Here is a 21386-nt window from a genome sequence, read left to right on the forward strand (position 1 = left end):
AGGACCATGTGAAACTGTTCCGACACTGGCTGCCAACAGGACAGTAAGGCTTTCTGTAACGGACGCATTTGAGCAAAAGCCCAGGGGACTAGATCGATGGTGGATGCCATGGAGCCCAATACCTGCAGGTAGTCCCAAGCCGTCGGAAAAGGCAGCGAGATCAGATTCTGAATTTGGTCGATCAATTTGAGAGCCCAAGCACGAGGCAAGAATACTTTGCCCACCCGGGTGTCGAAGTGAGCTCCCAGGAACTCTAGCTCCTGGGAGGGTTGAAGGTTGCTCTTGGAGAAATTCACTATCCACCCGAGGGACGCAAGAAGAGTCAGAACGCGATCCACCGCCTGCCTGAAGAGGACCTCCGATTTGGCCCACCCGAGCCAGTCGTCCAAGTATGGGTGGACAAGGATTCCTTCCCGGCAAAGAGTCGCCGCCACCACCACCACCACGACCTTGGTGAAGGTACGGGGCGTGGTCACAAGCCCGAAGGGAAGCACCCGAAACTGGAAGTCCCTGTTGAGGATGTGGAAACGAAGATACTTCTGGTAATCGCGGTGAAGCGCAATATGGAAATACGCCTCCGTCAGATCGAGTGAGGCGAGGAACTCTCCGGGGCGAACCACCGCGATGACCGCTCGCAAAGTTTTCATACGGAAATGTGGGATTTTGAGAGCCCGATTGACTCGCTTGAGGTCCAGAATCAGACGAAAAGAACCGTCATTCTTGGGAACGACGAAGTACATAGAATACTGGTCTGCACCAAGTTCCCTCTCTGGGACCGGGACCACTGCGCCCAGACTCAGGAGCCTGGCGAGAATTTGCTCCACTGTTTCCCACTTGGATCGCCCTCATGGGGAGAAGAGAAAGAGATCCGGAAGGTTGCGAACAATCTCGAAGGCGTACCCATCTTAGATAATGTCGAGGACCCACTGGTCCGACGTGATTTTGACCCATTCCTCGAAAAACAGGGAGAGGCGGCCACCTAGGAAGGGGACCGAGGAATGAGTCAAGGGAACTTCATTGGGTGGTAAGCTTGGGAGTGGAGCGTGCGGGCTGGCCCTCTCGAGAAGGGTGGCGCCCACGAAAGGGCTGCGACCAAGACTGCGATTAAGAAGAATAACCCCTCGAAGAGCCACCCCGCCCACGTGGGGTAAACCGCCGCTGCCCCCGAAAACGCGGACAAGAGGGAGTAAAAGCCCAGGATGGCTTCGGACGATCCTCTGGAAGCTTATGGACCTTGTTGTCCGCTAAGGAATCCATAAGCTTCTCCAGGTCCTCGCCAAAGAGCAACTTACCCTTGAATAGCAAAGTGCCCAGCCGGGCCTTGGAGGACTGATCGGCCGACCAATTCCGCAGCCAGAGGAGTCGGAGGGCGGACACCGCCGATGCCATTGCCTTCGCCTGGACGCGGAGGAGGTCGTACAGCGCATCAGCCCCATATGCGACAACAGCCTCGAGACGCTCAGCCTGTTCCGCCTCTGCCGACGGGAGATCCTGGGTGCAGAGCAACTGTTGGACCCACCTGAGACCTGCCCGCAGCATAAGACTGCTGCAGGCAGTCGCACGAACTCCCAGCGCCAGGACCTCAAATATACGTTTCATATGTGCCTCGAGCTTGCGGTCCTGGGCGTCTTTCAGTGCCGTAGAGCCCTCCACCGGGATGGTGGTATGATTCGTGACCGCAGAGACTGTGGAATCCACGGTCGGATTCTTTAGAATTTCCAAAAATTCTTCCAGAAGGGGGTACAGCTTGTCCATAGCCCACCCCAACCGGAGGGGTGCCTCAGGAGCCTCCCATTCCCGCATGAGGATGAGCTTGTGCATGGGATGAAAAGGAAAAGCCGTTGCAGGGGCCCTGAGACTAGCTAGGACCGGGTCCATATCCTTGGGCAAGGAGGCCATAAGGGTATTCGCGGGGGGCCCTTCCAACCCTAATTCCTGAAGGACAAAGGGAATGAGGGGTTCAAGTTCCTCCTTGAGGAACATCCTTAAAACTCTTGGATCGTCCCCCCTCCATGGAAGGAAGGGTACCCTCTAGGTCCGGAATAGCATCAAGGGGATCGGGGGGGGGAGGGACCACCCCCACTCGAGACGACCCCGGGGGCTCCGCGACAGGGCCAATAATCAACGGCGCGGGACGGGGAACTTTTGCCGGGAGGTGGGGGCAAGGGGGGGGGACCTTCCTCCTCCTCCTGCAGGCTAGCTAGATAAAATTTATGCAGGAGAACGACAAATTCTGGAATGAAACGGGTCGCAGATTTCCCGGGTGGGGGAGGGGGCGAGGGGGGGTCAGGGAACCCACCCTGGGGGCCCGAGGGGCTCAAATCGGGGTGACTGAAGAAAATTCGGCCCCCCAGCCCCAGGGAGCTCCTAAAACGGAGCCGATGAAAAATCCAAAATTTCCCGACCCGGGAACGGCCTGGCCATGCACGGGGAAGTGGATCCCCGGGCTAAATTCGCCTGCCCTGCCGAGGAGGGACCTTTCCCCACCCGGCAGGCAGGCAGAGCAGAGGCCCTCCCGCGAAAAACGCAAGGAGGGCTGGCTACAAGAGAGGCAGGCTGCCTGCCGTGGCATAGGAGAGCCGCACTGAAGAAAAAAGCTGAAGAAAAAAATGTTTGAGTGACAGCCGGGAAGCCTGGAGTGAAGCAGGGGAGAAACCTGCTGACTCCTGCCTATCTTGCTGCCGGTTCAAGCCCCGTGGAGACCAAAAACGAAAAATATGGGTCTACACTTTTAAACTTACACCTGTTCTAATACATATGGTTTAATTATTATTATTTTATTTATTTATTTTTTTTAACTGAGCGCAGCAGTGCAGAATTAAGACCCCTCGGCAGCCAGAGGAGGAGGAGACGAGAACTGGACTACCAGACTCTGTCCCCACACCTGGAAGCGATAACGGACACAGGCTATGCACTGCACAAGGGGCAAAGCCCTCCTGAGTCTGGCAAGAGCCAGAAAAAGGTAAAGTTAAAAATTCCTGACTTTTTTTTTTTTTATACAGGAAGAAAATCACAAATATCCCTAAGGAAGTACTTGCTTGATCCGAGAATTAAGGAAGAAAGAAAGGCTGACTTAGCCTAGGACAGGAGACTGAAGGGAGACCTGCTGGAGACAGACGAATACTGAAGGGTTACAGGGTAGGCTCTGTCCTCATATAGGATATCCTTTCAGTTTTAGTCTGTCTCCACCTGCTGGAAAGGAGGCTCAACCCACAGTCTGGACTGATCCGGGTACGTACAGGGAAAGATATAGTTGTACTGGAGAGTGACCAAAATGATAAAGGAGACGGAATAGCTCCCCTATGAGGAAAGGCTAAAGAGGTTAGGGCTGTTCTGCTTGGAGAAGAAACAGCTGAGGGCAGGATATGATAGAGGTCTACAAAATCATGAATGGATTTGAATGGGTAAATGTGAAAGAGTTATTTACTCTTTTGGATAATAGAAGGACTAGGGGACACTCCATAAAATTAGCAAGTAGCACATTTAAAACAAATAGGATTCCCTTGTTGTGGGCGGAGGGCGGCATGCGATATCTGGGCATTTACCTAACTGTAGACTTACCCCAACTCTATGCCCTTAATATAGGCCCCTTGGTTACCTTCACTCTAGAACGTATGCAACACTGGGGCTCCCTTCCGCTGTCCCTGACTGGTCGGGTTAACCTGTTCAAAATGACCATTTTGCCTAAGTGGCTCTATGTCTTCCAAAACCTGATTGTTCGACTTAAGGCTCGTGACCTTCAAAAACTTGAGGGTGGCATGCGGCGGTTTTTTTGGAGGGGGAGGAGAGCACGGATCCCCTTGAAACACTTGCAGGGTCGATGGGGTGGGGGAGGTTTGAGTGTCCCAGACCTGGGTTTTTATAATTGGGCTAGCAATTTACGGGTAGCTCGAGAGTGGTTACTTGGAGAGGGATATTTTGTTAATTTAGATTCTGAACGTGAGATGTGCGGGGCTAGCGATCTGCGGTATGTCCTGCAGGCTTCCTGGGATAGATTGAGCATTCCTGATCCCATAGCAGCCCTGGTACGCCCTATTCGAGGAGCTTGGTTCCGGTTGCTTAAACTTTTGCAAATCCCGCAGGGCTGTGTATTTTTTCTTCCCTTGCAGGGCAATCCAGATTTTTCTCCGGGATCGACATCTGTGGTGTTCAGGCGATGGGCGGCTCGGGGGATCACTCAGGTGGGCCATGTCTTAGACAGTGAGGGTCACTTGCTGAAGCCTGCTCAACTGTCTTCCCTGTATGGCTTTGGCAATATTCCCATGTTTACATATTTTCAAATTGCCCATTATATTCGTTCCCTTCCGGAGGCTGGTTTTCAGTTGAGCGGTTTCCAAGCTTTGGTGGAGTGTTTTTTACTAAAGGGAACCATTGTGCCTTCTCTCTCTCATTACTATGCCCACCTGCGGAAGCTTACCTATCGGAATCCCTGTTCTGACCTGGCTGACCGCTGGCAGAGGGACGGGGTATTTCAGGTCACGGCTACCCAATTGGGCATTTGTTTTCGACGCATAGCGCGCATTTCTCCCAATTCTTACTACCGGGAGATGCAATTCAAATTTCTCTGGCGGGCGTATGTATCTACACCAGTAGCGTTTCACGCTAGATTGGTCTCCTCGGCCGCCTGTGGGAAGTGTGGCACGGGGGTGGGTACTCTGGCCCATCTCTTCTGGGGATGCCCTACAATCCAGCAGTTTTGGAAAAGGGTGGTTGCTTATTTGACAAGACTGTTGGGAGTGTTCCTGCGAGCTTCCCCCTTGCTGATTCTTTTCGAGTCTATCCCCCTGGCACGTTTGCGGCCAGTGGGACATCGTCTGCTTTTTATGAAAGCTTGTTTTGTAGGTAAAAAGATGATTCTTCTGCACTGGCGAGAGGCCGTGGCGCCGTCCTTCTGGGCTTGGCGGAACCAGTTCCACAGACTTATGCAAATGGAACACTTGACAGCACGTGCCTCCCCTCGACAACTCCGTCGTTTTCTGGACGTCTGGGAGCCGTATATTCAGGAGTTGCCACATCGTGCGAGGAGTTTGATTTTGAACAATTGACCAATGATGTCTTGCACCTTGACTGTACGGGTCGATATAGTCTCACCCTTTGCATCACAGTATGTATGTTGGGTTATGGGTCTGCTGGGGGGGGGGGAAGGGGTTTGAACTGGGGGATCCACTTTGTAAGGATATATAATGGCAACTTCTCTGTGCGGTTGTCCGTTGGACTCTGAAGTGTACCTTTGTCCGACGGGCTGTTATTGTCTTGTTACCTTTACTATGCAATAAAAATTGTTTATGCTAAAACAAATAGGAGAAAATTCTTTTTCACTCAATGCACAATTAAGCTCTGGATTTTGTTCCAAAAAGCAGAATATAAAAATCTAAATAAACAAATAAATAAATAAGGAAGTTAGTGTTGCTATGTTTAAAAAAAAGGCTTGGATAAGTCCCTGAAGGAGAAGTCCATAAACTGCTATTAAACAATAGAGAATAGCCAATGATTGTTGTGGCATTAGTAGCATGGGATTTATTTAACGTTTGGGTACTTGTCAGATACTTGTGACTTGGATTGGCCATAGTTGGAGACAAGATACTGGGCTTGATGGACCTTTGGTCTGACTCAGTATGGCATATCTTATTTTCTTATGTAAGGCAAGACTGGCAACAGACAAGGAGGGCTACCGGAAGGTTCAGATGGGAACTAGGCAAATAACAGGTCCAGACAAAAAGGCTGAAATAGATCACACTGGGAACAAAGCAAGGCAAGAAGGCCCCTACGGCCACACAGAAACAAGACAAAGCAAGAAGGCTATGAAAGCCACGCAGCAACAAGGTAAAGTGAGGTAAGGTAAGGAGCTGAAGTGACTCAATGATGAAGCACCAAGCAATCTGTAAGGCAGGTTCTTATAGGACTGGCCTTGCTGCATCATGCAGCCATCAAGGCGGTGACTAGAGCAGGGCAGAGAATAGTTCAGTGAGGGCCCTTGCTGGCGGAGAGGCTGCCTAGCAGCCAAAATCGTGGCATATTAACACACAAACATCCATACACATCTCACACACACATACCAATACCATATTATCTGCCTCCGTATAGTGGAAAATATGTGGTTTTTATGCAGATTCTGCCTCAGGACAGGATCCCTTTTCCCCTGGGGTTTTCTCCCCAGAGTTTATCTATGTTTGCATCAGGCGTTTCTGTTCTAGCAGGAGACCTTATGAAGAGGGAGGGGGCCGCACTCTCTATGTGACTGGGCCCTTCTCTGTTTTTTTTCATTGGCCTTCTGACGGCTGATACTGCAAGAGATCTTTGGAGGTATTGGAATCGAGGGGTTTCTCCTTTGTGTATGCCCTCAGCATTAGATCTACTGGTATATGCAGTCTTGCACAATTTTGAGTCCCTGGAAGGAGAACTGTCCTCAAAGCTTGAGGCTGATACTCACTTTGCATGCTTTGTGCATTTTCTAAGAAATTGCTTCCTTTATAGTTCAGGTAGTTTCTTCCCTCAAGATGTCAGTTAATAAGTTACAATCTTTGCCCATCAACCTCGAAATTAAGCAAAAAAAGGTAACCAACCTTGGTTCACCAGCGAACTCAAACGGATAAAACAAGATCTACGCCACAAAGAAAACAGATGGCGCAAAGCCCCTTCACCGTCTACTCTATCATCATACAAAGGAACTTTACATTTTTACAGATCATCCATCCTAAAATCAAAAAAACAATACTACGCTAATAAAATCCATGACCTACAATATGATGCAAAGGCTTTATTTTCATATGTATCACAAATCACAAAGCCAATTCCTCCATCAATACCAGATGATCATGCTCAATCCAAGGCAAATGAGCTAGCCCTGTTCTTTCAGCAGAAAATTTCAAACACTATAGCACTTCTTCCAACTAAGACCAACCCTCCTGATTCAAGCACTTCCAACCACATACTCAAGGATACTAAATTCGACAACTTTGAATTAACTTCCACTAAAGAAATCGAAACCATTTTAAAAAGGCAGAAACCATCCAGCCACCCAACAGATAACATACCCTCCAAATTATTGCTACTCATCCCGGACACAATCTCAAAACCTCTGACTAACATCATAAATTGCTGCCTAACTCAAGGTCTGTACCCAGATAGCCTAAAAAATGCTTCTCTTAAACCCCTCTTGAAAAAACACAATTTAGACCCTAGCATTCTTGCTAATTTCCGTCCAATCTCTAATCTTCCATTCCTAGCCAAAATTACAGAAAAAGTAGTCAATACCCAGCTATCAGATTACTTAGAACACAATATTCTTTCCCCTTCCCAATATGGTTTCCGCAAATCACGCAATACAGAAACCCTGCTCATCTCACTAACAGACCATATTATTATGGGAATGGACAAAGGACACTCATTTCTTCTAATCCTTCTAGACATTTCAGCAGCCTTCGACACGGTCAACCACACCATTCTCCTGGACCGTTTATCTGATATTGGCATATCCGGCTCAGTCTACAGCTGGTTCAAGTCCTTCCTTGATAACAGAAGCTTCAGGGTCAGGATCAACAACAAAGAATCGCCATCGACAAATTCTTCTCTTGGCGTACCTCAAGGATCCTCCCTTTCTCCCACCCTTTTCAATATTTACCTCCTCCCCCTTTGTCATCTGTTAACAAGTCTCAATCTCATCCATTACATCTATGCTGATGATGTTCAGATTCTGCTTCCCATTACAGAATCCATCACTAAAGCTCTCTCACTTTGGAAAACTTGCTTTCAATCTATAAATAATCTCCTCAATAATCTAAATTTGGTCCTCAACTCCGCTAAGACTGAATTACTATTTATCTCTTCCAACCCAGACATCCATCCTCCACAAATCCATCAAAGTCTCCAACTCACCCATACTCAAGTAAGAGATTTGGGAGTAATTCTAGACAACCGCCTTAATCTAAAGACTATGATCAATTCGACTACCAAAGATTGTTTCCACAGACTACAGGTGTTGAGAAGACTCAAACCTCTCCTATATCTCCATGACTTTAGAACTGTTCTGCAATCCCTAATTTTTTCAAAAATATATTGCAGCGCTCTTCTTACTGGCCTACCCAGCTCAACCACCAAACCTCTTCAAATGATACAGAATGCTGCTGCCAGAATTTTAACCAGTACCAACCGAAGAGATCATATTACTCCCACTCTCCGAAACCTTCACTGGTTACCAGTCTACCACAGAGTCCTTCACAAATCTCTCACCCTGATACACAAGTCCATCCATAACTATTTTTATCTTGACCTTGAATTTCCCCTCAAACTCCATACATCCAACAGACCAATTAGAGAAATCCACAAAGGAGAGTTACAAGTCCCTCCAACCAAAACCATTCGCCTAGTTTCGACCAGGGTCCGAGCCTTTTCTCTAGCAGGTCCAAACATGTGGAATAGTCTTCCTGCAGAACTCAGGTTGGAACCATGCCTACTAACTTTTAAAAAAAAACTTAAGACTTGGCTGTTCCGACTAGCCTTTTTGGATCCTTCAGACACACAATAATCTACCATCCTACTCACGAGCCATGGAACCATGCCTCTTTGAGATGCCTTTTATCCAATACCTCCGCAATTAAACTATCTTGCTCGAACTGAGCTCATTATGACTTTTGAATTTTAAGTTACGGCTCTGCTCGGGCCTTTTTTACTCTATTTACTTCCAAGCTGTAAAGCCTCCAAGTTTATAGTCCTTGTTCAATGTAACTTTCTTGCTCTCTTTCTGATTATAACTTATTGTTCCGTTTTCTGTTACAAGTTTCTATCCCTCATTCGATGTAAACCGATCTGATATGGTATTCAACCATGAAGTTCGGTATAGAAAAATGTGAAATAAATAAATAAATAAATAATAAGTTGAAGGAAATTAATAAGGTGGAGTAGAAACTGACACTGGAAGAACAAAATCACGGGGAGAAGCTAAAACGGCAGAGGTTCCTAGTGAAATGACCAACTGCAAAACAGGCCTAACAAATTTCCATGGCTCTGAGCTACCACCACACAAGAAGCCAAAGGCTTTTGGTTCAAGCAGACCCAGCTGACAGCATTGCTGGATTTAACTGCCTCCCTGGCAGTAACTGTTTTTCTCCCAGAAGAAGATGGTGGCATGTAAGCTTACCAGGCCCTGCAACTCCAGCAGTGCCAGCTGCATTTATAGTTCACAACCCAGTCCCAATGGGAAATGGAACAGGAGGTAACCTTAACAGAAGCACCAGGAAACAGAGCCTGAGCCACTGTCACTCCCCTTGAGCAACCTTTGAGCATTTAGAGACTTATTTAACAGCTTTTTTATACTGACATTCATGGGTACATCATATCGGTTTACATTGAACTAAGAGAAATACAGAGAACGGGGGGTGGGGGGGGGAGCTAAACAAGGAAAAGGCAAAAGGAGCAATAAACTTAGGTAGTGGCAAAACATGGAGTAACGGTAAGTAAGTGTAAATCAAAACCTTAAAGTAGTATGGCATAAAATAAGAATAAATAAATGGGCAATAGAGAGGAGGAGCAGGGGGGATTATGATGGGAAAGCCTGCTTAAAGAGCCAGGTCTATAACTTTTTCCTAAATTTGTACAGGCAGGGATCAATGAGACGTTCGGCTGGAAGAGCATTCCAACAAGTAGGACCTGCAACTGAAAGGACTCGTTCCCTCGTGGAGGAGAGGTGAGCATTCTTAAGGGAGGGGGTGTAGAGGGTGCCTTTGTGGGTGGTTTTGGTGGGGCGGTTATGGAGAGTGAATTGCAGGGGCTCTTCAAGCCAATTAGAGTTGTGGTTGTAGAGAGTTTTGTGGATAATATTTAGGGTTTTGAAAAGGATACGTGAGGGAATAGGAAGCCAATGCAGTTCTTTGAGGACAGGGGTTATATATGGTTGGATTTGCTGGAATTAGTGAGGGTTCTGGCTATTGCATTTTGCAGCGTTTGAAGCGGTTTGATGGTAGTGTAAGGAAGGCCCAGAAGTAGTGAGTTTCAGTAGTCCATCTTTGTGCAAATGGTTGTTTGTTTGACTGTACGGAGATCATGTGAGTGTAGTAAAGGTTTGAGTTTCTTCATAACATGGAGCTTATAGAAACCTTCTTTTAGGATAGTGTTGATGTATTTTTTGAAGTTTAGATGCTGATCAATTATAACACCTAGATCACGTACTAATGGCTGTATACAGGTCGAGTTTGGTGAAGGGTCGCTTGTGGGGGCAAGCATGGGGTTCTGTGGGTTGGACATGAAGAGCAGCTCTGTTTTTGCGGTGTTGAGAGATAGTTGGAGGCTCGTGAGGAGGGTGTTTATGGATAAGAGGCATTTCTCCCAAAATTGTAAGGATTTAGAAATGGATTCTTGTATGGGTATGAAGACTTGGACATCATCGGCATATATGAAGAATTTGAGGCCAAGATCAGAGAGGAGATGGCAGAGAGGCAACATGTATATATTAAAAAGGATGGAGGAAAGTGAAGAGCCTTGAGGGATGCCTTGGGAATATGGAGGGATTCTGAATTTCCTATTATCACAGTGTATTGTCTGCTGGCCAGGTGGGATTTAAACCAATGGTAGGCTGACCTTGATATGCCTATGTCTGATAGGCGGGAGAGGAGGATGTTGTGGTTTATGGTGTCAAATGCTGAGGAGATGTCAAGGAGGGGTAGGATGTAACATTGCCCTTGATCAAGGCCTTTGAGAAGGGTGTCTGTAAGAGCAAGTAAAAGAATTTCGGTGTTAAACTGCTTACGGAAACCAAATTGGAAAGGGTGAAGAATGTTATGGGTGTCAAGGTAATCCGAGAGCTGGGAGTTAACCACCTTTTCCATGATTTTGGCTATAAATGGAAGGTTTGAGATAGGACGGTAATTGGATGGGTCTTTGGGGGTCAATGGCCTTGAGGAGGCAGATGCAGCTCCTTAATCCTCATGCTTTATTCCCCACCCCCCAGCTCCCAGCTTTACCAACCAACACAGAGGGAAATATAGAAGGGGAGGGTGGAAGAAGAGATCTTCTATAGAGGATCCTCCTAGCCAAGGTTCTCATCCCTGACTCTACCAAACTTCCTTTGGAGATGGGAGTCCTCCAGAGGGGTCACTAGGCTGGAGATCAGTAACATGGCCCAGAGTTTGAAGAGATTAAACAGAACTGCTCAAGACACTCAACCAAGCAGGTCAAGCCAAACCTGGGAGCCACAAATCCTGCTGCACCAGATCAGTACATCCTTTGTTCTGCTGGAGATGCACTACGGTAACTACCAGAGATGATGTGACAGGAAAAGCTGTCCCCTCTAATTCCATCTCCTGGCAAGAGGAAATAACCCATGTCTGGACTGGAATAGCAGCATGAAAATTAATATGCCATTTCTGAAATCCAATGGATTTCAAGATCTGAGACAGCATGGCTTTAACAGAGATGCCTAGTATAGGGGGTGAAATTCTTCTAAGCATGAAAAAAAGCAGGATCTGATGAGTTTAAGGTGACAAAATAGATTGATAGGTCAACGGTAAAAGTCAGAAAATTCTTGGGTGCATAGGGAGAGGAATAGTCAGCAGAAAGAGTTGATATTGTCCCTGTATAACCTCTGCCCTGGCGAGTCTTCAGTTGGATATTGGAGACCACATCTTCAAAGAATATACACCAGATGGAGTCTGTCCAGAAGGCAGCTTTTAAAACGGTAAGTTGTCTTCATTCTAAAGCATTTGGGGAAAGTCTTGAAAATCTAAACATCTATATCCTATAGGAAAGGTGGGATGGGGACGATATGAGAGAAACATTTAATTACCTCCAAGTTTTCCATGCAGAGGAAGTCAGAGCCTTTCAAAGGAAAGAAGATTATTTTTATTTTATTTAGGTCTTTTTTATACCGACACTCATGATACCAATCATATCGTATCGGTTTACAATAAACAGTGGTGCAATAACATTAAAATTAACAACTTCGTGAACAATAGGCTAGGAGAGAGGGAGAGAGTGAAAAGTTACAATAAACAGGGGTATTTGAACTGGGAGGAGGAAAAGCCAGAGTAGGGGCTAGCATAGAAATAGGTAGTATTTAGTCTCAGAAATAAATAATATACAGATATATACATAAGGCTATAATAGACTCTAGTATTCAGGACTGAATGTAATCCACTATACATGGTATCCTATACCTAGTTGTAGCAGTAGGGGATGTCATAGATCGGGGAAGGCTTGTAGAAATAGCCATGTCTTGAGTTTCTTTCTGAAAGTTTGTGTGCAAGGTTCCTGTCTAAGGTCTGTGGGCATGTTGTTCCAGATGGTTGGTGCTGCTGCCGAGAAGGCTCGATCTTTAGTGGATGAAAGGTGTGTGAATTTGGCTGGGGGGGGGTGTAGCGTACCTTTGTATGCTTCTCTGATGGGTCTGGTAGAGAAGTGCAGCGTGAGAGGGTTGTGTAAGTTGATGGGTGTACTGTTGTATATAGCTTTATGGATGATGGTGAGACATTTGTGTAGAATTCTGAAGTTTACTGGGAGCCAATGTAGGTTTTTCAGGATAGGTGTGATGTGGTCTCTTCTATTGGAGTTTGTTAAAATTCTGGCAGCCGAGTTTTGTAGCATCTGTAGTGGTTTGGTGGAAGAGGCGGGGAGGCCTAGCAGAATGGAATTGCAGTAATCCAATTTGGAGAATATAATGGCCTGGAGTACCGATCTGAAGTCTTGAAAATACAGTAGTGGTTTGAGTCTTTTTAATACCTGCAGCTTGAAGAAGCAGTCTTTGGTTGTGTTGGTGATGAACTTTTTTAGATTTAGTTGTTTATCGATTATAACTCCTAGGTCTCTTGCTTGGTTGACCAGGGTGTTGTTGTGACTTGTGAGTAGGCTATCTTTGTGGTTGAGGGATATAAGGAGCATTTCTGTCTTGGACGTGTTGAGTACAAGGTTTAAGGTAGTCAGGAGGTCATTGATTTCTTTGAGGCAGTTGTTCCAGAATTTCAGTGTTTTTGTAAGGGATTCGGTTATAGGGATCAGGATTTGGACATCGTCGGCATAGAGATAGTGTTTGAGTTTAAGATTCGTAAGCAGCTGGCAAAGGGGGAGAAGATATAGGTTGAATAGTGTAGGAGACAGAGAAGAGCCCTGAGGAACACCTCTTGTAGTGTTGATGAGCGGAGATTCCTTGTTGTTGATCTTTACTTTGTAACCTCTGTTCGTGAGAAAAGAGTCGAACCATTTGAAAGCTGTACCTGTTATTCCGATGTCCGAAAGTTGTTTTAGAAGGGTGGTATGGTTCACCGTGTCGAATGCTGCTGAGATGTCGAGTAGTATTAGCAGGAAGGAGTGTCCGGAGTCCATACCCATGAGGAGATGGTCTGTGAGGGAGATGAGGAGTGATTCGGTGTTTAGAGCTTTGCGAAATCCATATTGAGATGAATGGAGAATGTTGTGATCTTCCAAGTATTCTGATAATTGGGTGTTTCCATGATCTTTGCTAGAAAAGGTAGATTGGAAATAGGCCGGAAGTTGTTGGGTTCTCTAGGGTCTAGATTTGCTTTCTTAAGAAGGGGTTTGAGGGTGGCAATTTTTAGGACGTCCGGAAAGATTCCTTGTGATAGTGAGCAGTTTATGATGTCAGCTAGGTATTTGGAGATGCAGTCTGGCACCGATAGAAGGAGCTTGGTTGGGATTTGGTCCAGTGGGTGGTATGAAGGTTTCATTTTCTTTAAAATTGATCCGATTTCCAGGGAGGAGGTGGGTTCAAATGACTCCAGAGAGGGTCCGGAGTTTGAGGTGGGGGCGCTGGGGATGTGAGAGGAGGAAGAATTGATGGGCAGGCCTTTTAGTAAGTTAGAGATTTTGTTGTGGAAAAAAATTGCCAATTCATTTGCCTTTGTTTGTGCCAGTTCGTCTGGGATGCAAGGGGTGGTGGTTTTAGTGAGCTCTGTTACATAGAAGAAAAGAGCCTTGGGATCAAAGACGAGGTCATGGATTCTGTGGCCGTAGAAATCTTTTTTTGCTCGGTGCGTGGCGTTTCTGTAAATGTGTAAGGTCGATTTGTAAGCGTTTAGTGTGCTCGGGCATGGGGTCTTACGCCATTTGTTTTCTCTAGAATGAGGGGCCATGCATGAGATAGACTCTAAGGAAATGTTTCTTTACAGAATGGATAGTGGATGCATGGAATATCCTCCCTGTGGCGGTGATGGAGAGTAGGACAGTATATGAATTGAAATAAAAACAGGATCTCTGAGAGAATGGTAGTGATTGTAAAGCTGAATAGTTTATGTGGATGGGCAGACTAGACAGGCTGTAAAGCAAGTTTGTTTTTCCTAAACGGTGTTATCTGAAGATAGCAGGAAAAATTAACCATAACATGTGGTGACATCTAGCGGCACCAAACAGATCTCTCTCTTATAGTTAGAGTTTTTGTTCTACTGAGCATGTGCAGGAATTCCTGCTCGAGTGTTGTCTCATGAGCCCCTTCAATCAATTTTAGAGCTAAATCTAGCTAAGTAGCCAACTCTCAAGGGAGGTAGACAGATATTTAGTATGGCTAATTCATCCTGCTAGCTATGAAAAATACCATTTATGATAACAAAACTTGCTTTTTCCATCAATAAGCAGGGTTGAATTAGCCACAGCATGTGGAGAGTCCCAAGCTGAGGATTGCAGCGGCATGTTTACTGAATAACCAACCCAGATCTCACCGTGGAGGGTAGCTAATGGGTGAACAGGCTACATAAAACTGTTTCTTCAAATTTACTGTCACTCTTTGAGAGATTGTTCAGACAGTAATGGGACATAAAGATGTGTCCTGATGACCATATTGCAGCTTTGCAGATGTGGTTGAGAAACATGGCTCAGATCAGCCACTGAAACAGCCATAGTTCTAACCTGATTATCCTGAATTGTGTCTGTAATATGTAGGCCTGCTAGCATACAGCAGTGTGTGATACAGTCTGCTAACCAGTTGGACAATTACATTTGGCCACTGCTATGCCCAATCTATTGGGATCATAAGAAACAAATAATTGAGAAGACTGACGATGAGGCCGAGTTTTTATCTAAAGGTGCAGGTCATATGCATTCCACGCATTAAGAAAGGTGGAAGGAAGGCAAAACGATTACCATCATGATTAAAAGGTGAGGTAAAAGAGGCTATTTTACCCCCCAAATAAAACATCCTTCAAAAATTGGAAGAAGGATCCATCTGAAGAAATTATTTATTGTTGAAAGTATGAAGGGTTTTTTTGCCTTTATGCGTGTGAGGTTTTGGGAAGAATGTAGGTAGCGCAATGGCTTGATTAATATGGAAAGCGGACACAACCTTTGAAAGAAACTTCGGGTGGATGCAGCGCACAACCCTATGAAAGATTTGCATATAAGGAGGATAATGAACTAAAGCCTGAAGTTTGCTGACGTCACTGTGACCAGGGATATTACTTTCCATGTTAGAAATTTGAGTTAGGTTCTCTCCAGCAGTTCAAGGGTAGCTTCATCAGTTATGCTAGGATCACATTTACATCCCACAGAACTAGTGGTTTAGTATGCCGCAAGCCTTTCATTAATTTGGATACTAATGGATGAATGGAAATAGACTTACCCTCGGTTTGAATAAGGTAAGCTACTATGGCATTGAGATGTACTCTTACTGATGAGGAGGCAAGACCAGATTCAGAAAGTGAGAGCAGATAATTTAGTAACTTTTGTTTCAAATTGTTGTGTTGACACCATGTGGAAATTTTTTTCCATTTAGAACAGTAAGCTTTTCTGGTCAAAGGTTTTCTTGTACTAATATGTCCTCCACCGCTTTAGGTAAGGACAAATCTTACCACTGAGCATTAAACATCCAAGCTGTCAAGCTGAGGGCGGGAAGATTCAGAGGAAACTGACATCCCTCCTTCTTGAGATAAGTATGGATATAATCTGAAAGGTATTGGAGGAAGATTGGAGAGTTGTACTAGATAAACCAACCAGATTTGTCTGGGCCGTGCTGGAACAGGGACAGCTCAGTCCTTCAATATATTTTGCACTGTTCTGATTATCAGGGGAATGGTAGAAAAGCGTACATGAGATCTGAATTGTAGTCGAACAGAGAAGCACCCCGAGCAGATCTACGTTTGCTGGGAAGAATGGGGAAAAACAGTTTTCTGTTTTGTTCTGATGCTAATAAATCAATTGTAGGAAATACCCAGAGACTAAGCAGCCTGTTGGCTGTGGATTGCTGAAGGGGCCCATTCATCTATATAAATCTATATAAATAAAAATGTAAAATAGTTTGGACGTAATCGATAATCTCAGAAACTACTGGACCAATTGCTATCAAATTTGGACACAACCTTGCTTTCACTTTCGGCAAGGTTCTTCTCTAGATTACATAGATGTCACACTGTTTCAGAGAAAAACATATTTTTACGTGTGTGGGGAAAACAGCGACATCTGTTGGACAGACATGTAATACACGCTATCTACCTTGAGAAATGAAGCTGCTGTACTGCGCATGCGTGGGCGGGAGCGCACGTCGGGTCCAGCAGGACCAACATGGCGCTGGGAGGAGCAGCAGCGGTGCACATCGGGCACAGCAGGACCAACATGGTGCTGGGAGGAGCAGCAGCGGCGGCGGACCGGCGGTGATATCCGGCGTGGTGGTGTCGGCCGGCCGAACTTTGACACCTCGGAGGAGCTGTGGCGGTGATCTGGTACGGCTCACATGCACGACAGGGAGGGATCCTTGCTGACCTCGCGTCTTCGGGAGCGGGCCGCGCAGAACCGCACAAGAGGGAGAGGGACCGGGGGGGGGGGGGGGATCAGCTGGGAGGGCATTGCGAGCGGGAGGGGAACTGAGTCAGGGAAGGAGATTCAGAGAGGGTGTGCTGTCACTGACGAAAGGGTAGGGAGTAGGTGGGGAGAGGTGACAGTGATGGGAGGGAGAATGAAGGGGGCGGTGAGTGTGAGGGGAGAGAGTTGGAGTGGGGACAGGGGAGGAAAGGGGGGGGGGGAGTGACCAAGGGGGAGGACGATGTGTGACTGAGGTGTATGAGCAAGGGGAAGGGGGAGGGGGGGGGGGAAGAACCTACTCTGCCACTGCAACGCGTGGCGGGCCACCGCTAGTGTGGACAAAAGATTCTGCTGAGAAGATCTGCCAAAGTATTGAAGATTCCAGGAAGGTAGGCCACTTGCAGTACAGCTTGATATCTGAATGCCCACTCCTATAATTTTAATGCTTCTTAGCACAGAGTCCAAGGTCCCCTTGTTTCTTCACACAGAACATAGCAACTTGACCAAGTAGCGGAATTAGTGAAGTATTTCTTTATGTCATTAATGAGAAAGAGAAGTTACCATTCAACCTTTTTCTTTCCAAGTTGCCATCTTTACTTAGAAGAGAAGTTGTCCCAGAATCCACAAATCATGTGTATTCTCCACTGGAACCCCTGCAAAGAGCTTCTAGCCCACGGCATTCAAATGCAGCAGGATTCTAGCCACTCTGAGAATATGCACCAGGAGTTCTCTCCTCCAAGGCAACTAGGGATCACTCTTTACTCACCAGCTTCATCACTGGAGTCCTAGATCAATGTTCCCTCATTTCTAGGCTCCAAAAAAGGGATAGACAGGAATTTCTTCCAATCCCCTTCCAGAACACTCATTTCCCTCAGAAAACCTTTCCTACTCCAGGTTTCAGAACAAATTAAGAAAACATGCCATTTCTCTCTCTATATCACCACCAAAATCCATCCCTTCTTTTCTGAAAACAGTACAAAACCCTTATCCACTCTCTCCTCCCGCTTAGACTATTGCAACTTGCTCCTCACGGGTCTCCCAGAGAGCCATCTCTCTCTACTACAATCTATCAAATTCAGCTGTGCAACTTATCTTTTGCCAAAGTTACTACACCCATCTTACTCCTCTTCTAAAGTCACTGTATTGGCTCCCTATCCATTCTTGCATACAGCCAAAAGTTCCTCTTACTCACCTAAAGATCCTCACTACCTCTCCTCTCTCTCTACACTCCTCTTCGTGCATGCTGCTTATCAGGCAAGTCATTCCTATTTATGCCCTTCCCCTCTACCACCAATTCCTGACTCCATGCTTTGCACCTGGCTGCACCATATGCTTGGATCAGACTTCTTGAGCTGATGTATCATGCTCTCTCATCTTATTTAAATCCTGTCTAAAAACATACCTTTCTGAGGCTATTAAATCTTAAGCTTGATTGTCCGCTTTCAGCCACATTAACTAATTGTAACCACTGATTTATTATACAAAACTCCCCAAGTCTCTTTTGCCCTGTATGTTTCTCTTGATTAGACTGTAAGCTCAAGTAAGCAGGGATTCTCTCTTATGTGTTGTTTGTAGAGCGCGGTGTACATGGAGGAGTGCTACAGAAATGTTAAGAGTAGTAGTAGTAGTAGTAGTAGTAGTAGTAGTAGCAGCAGCAGCAGCAGTAGTAGTAGTAGTAGCAGCAGCAGCAGCAGTAGTAGTAGCAGCAGCAGCAGCAGCAGCAGCAGCAGCAGCAGCAGCACTGCTTGGATGAAAAAAAGACTGAGGGGGCTCATGAGGCAATGCCCGAGCAGGAATTCTCGCACATACTCAATATTTAAGTTTAAAATCATTTATTGATCACTGCTCCAATGATCACAGGGATTCACAATTAAAAACATACATAAATTTCCACATAACACACTTGACTGGCAAATAGGACAAAACTATAGATGTCACATTTACTAAACAAATCTGGAAAAAACAAGAGAGAATCAATTATCCTGCAAGCTGGTTTCCTCAAAAGCCTGTTTACAGCCATGTTTTTTTAATGCTTTTTTTTTTTTTTTAAAAAGCTTTCATATCAGTTAATACGTGGAGCTGTTCAAGCATTTTATTCTACATTGCGGGCCTGCCTCTGATATAGTGCGGTTCCTAACTTCACCTAAATAGACTTGCGGAATACTTGGGAAAACCAAGAATTCTTTATTGGCCGATCTTAATATACAATAAGGAGTGTAAACATGTAGGACTGCTCCCAGCAAAAGCTCTACTAGCTATGAGACAGAGGTCCGTTCAGTGCTGATGGAAGTCGTCACATGTTATGGCTAATTCTGCCCTGCTTACGGACGGAAAATAGTTTTTCTGTCGTCATGTTTCTATGGAACATTAGAAAGTATTTCTTTACAAAAAAGATAGTAGATGAATGAAACACAGCCTTCCAGAGGAGGTGACCGAGATAAAAACAAATGTTCAGGAAAGCCTGGGATAAACACAGAAAAGTTGCAAAGAAGTGAAGGAAAGCCATACATCAGCTGGAGTCTACGCTAGTGTAACAGGATAGAAATTGGGCAGACTAAACCAGCCTTATTGTTCTTACCTGCTATTATATTCTGTTTCTATGACTCTGCAATGAAACATCTAACCTTTAAAAAGCAAATAAATGTTTTCCTCTAAAGTCTCCTAGTCAACGTAAGGAGCTGTCTCCTTACCTAGTGACCATGTCAAATGTGACCATGTTAAATGTGATACTTCAGACTAGGACTGTATAAATAATTGCATACTCAAATACAGTTCTAAGATGTTTGTTTTTCTGTCCCTGGGAGACCAAAAGTATATAAGGTACTTTAACAAATGCACTATAATATATTGAAAAGATTGTTTCTTAGCCTATTGGCTAAGATCCAAGTGCAGGTTCTGAGCTATGGCCATCTGAGATTGAGAACCTGTACAATTTGGAGAAGAACTGAGCATTAATGTCCTGCCTCTCGACTCTACTAGGGACATGACTGTTAAGGTCAATGCAAAGCATGAGGATGAAACCATGTTAAAAAAATAAACAAAAGAGAAAAAGAGAGAGAAGACTTGAGATTTAGTGGATAGTCCGGCCTATTAAGCATAATTCTGGCTCTCATATAGGCTGTGCGTCACATTCAACAATGAATGTTATTTTATTACCAGAATGCAACTTTTTAATCTTTATAAAACAAGATACAAAACCTATAGACATTATTTCATTCTTACCCTGTTCACTCAAGGGTATACAAACATTTTGTATACTATCGGTCTATGCATTAGAAATAATATAAAGAAATCTATCTAACCTACCACCGGGTATTAAAGCTTTCAAATTGCCTGGACATAAAAATAAGAAACTTAAAACAAACAAATCAACTTCTCACCTTGTCCTTTTGAGGTGATATTTGAGGTTGAGAAAGGATCATGGCTCTCAAAGGGATCGGACTACACAGGAAATAATGGATGAAAACAGAGAGATTAATTCTTACACCACAAACAAAGAATACATTTTTGCTATTCAGAATTTATTCCTCTCAATTCATTAGTTTGAAAATCTCTTCTCTACCCCAAATTTGGAACCAACTGCACAACAAATGTAAATGTCAGTGCCATAAGTTCAAATTTTGTCTGCAAGCAAAAGTTTCAGAGATGGCCACAGAGCAGAGGTCTTTCTCAGAAGATCTGGGATCACTTACTGTAAACGGTGTTTTCTGTAGATAGCAGAATGAATTAGCCATTACGTGTGAGACACATCATCCAGCGATACTGAACGGACTTGTCTTTCCAAGCTGTAGAGCTTTTTCACTCAGTAACAGAGCTAATTTTAGCTGTGTAGTCCACTCTCCAGGGAGGTGGGCGGGTATTTCATGGGTAAATCATCCTGCTATTATCTATGGAAAACACCATTTACAGCAAGCAAACATGCATTTCATCAATAAACAAGTTGAATTAGCCATTACATGTGGGGAGTCCGAAACTGAGGGTTGCAGCAGAGCAATTACTGCATAAGTAACAAACTCCACTGTGGAGAATGGGCTACAATGAGAACAATTTTCACAAAACTACTTGTCCAAAACTACTGTCAGTTTTTGAAACGGTATCAAGACAGTAATGGGACATGAAAGTGTAGACTGATGACCATGTTGCAGGTTTGCAGATATCTTCGATGGGTACTTCTCTGAGATGAGCAACCGAACAAGCTATGGCTCATAATTTATGAGCATTGAGTCTGTAAGTTGAATTTATGCTATGTCACAGCAGTGATGAATACACTCAGCTAACCAGTTGGATAAAGTTTGTTTAGTAACTGCAATACCAAGGCAGTAGTGCAATATGAGACAAAAAGTTGATTAACTTGACTATGAGGTTGAGTACGTCATTTGTAATATGCCAAGTCTCATTTGCAGTCTAGAGTATGGAGAGTTTTTCTCCCTCATGAGCATGCTGCCTCTTATAAGCCAAGCCGCTAGACAAAAGCGATCCACTTGATCGAAAAATACTGGACCTTGCTGAAGAAGATTCAGTAGATGACTGAGCCAAAGAGGACTGTTCACCGCTAAGTTGATCAGATCTGCAAACCACATCCGCCGTGGCCACTCCAGAGCCACGAGAATGACTGATCCCATGTGAGACTCTATCCTTCGCAAGACTTTTCCCACCAA

General features: G+C 44.9%; 1 protein-coding gene across 8 annotated transcripts in view; it reads right to left on the minus strand.

The window, feature by feature from the left end:
• The window catches only part of EPS15L1 (epidermal growth factor receptor pathway substrate 15 like 1), a 292668-nt gene that overhangs the window by 38264 nt on the left and 233018 nt on the right, over positions 1-21386 (minus strand). For 5 of the 8 annotated variants that reach the window (XM_029610996.1, XM_029610995.1, XM_029610998.1 and 2 more), the window contains 2 exons: positions 20109-20169; positions 11777-11808 (listed from right to left, as the gene is read on the minus strand). In XM_029610996.1, the coding sequence (XP_029466856.1) occupies positions 11777-11808; positions 20109-20169 (93 nt within the window). The remainder of the gene's footprint in view (positions 1-11776; positions 11809-20108; positions 20170-21386) is intronic. The other 3 variants (XM_029611000.1, XM_029610997.1, XM_029611001.1) reach the window with 1 other exon arrangement.

The sequence above is a fragment of the Rhinatrema bivittatum genome, chromosome 8, assembly GCF_901001135.1.
Source record: "Rhinatrema bivittatum chromosome 8, aRhiBiv1.1, whole genome shotgun sequence".
NCBI lineage: Eukaryota > Metazoa > Chordata > Amphibia > Gymnophiona > Rhinatrematidae > Rhinatrema > Rhinatrema bivittatum.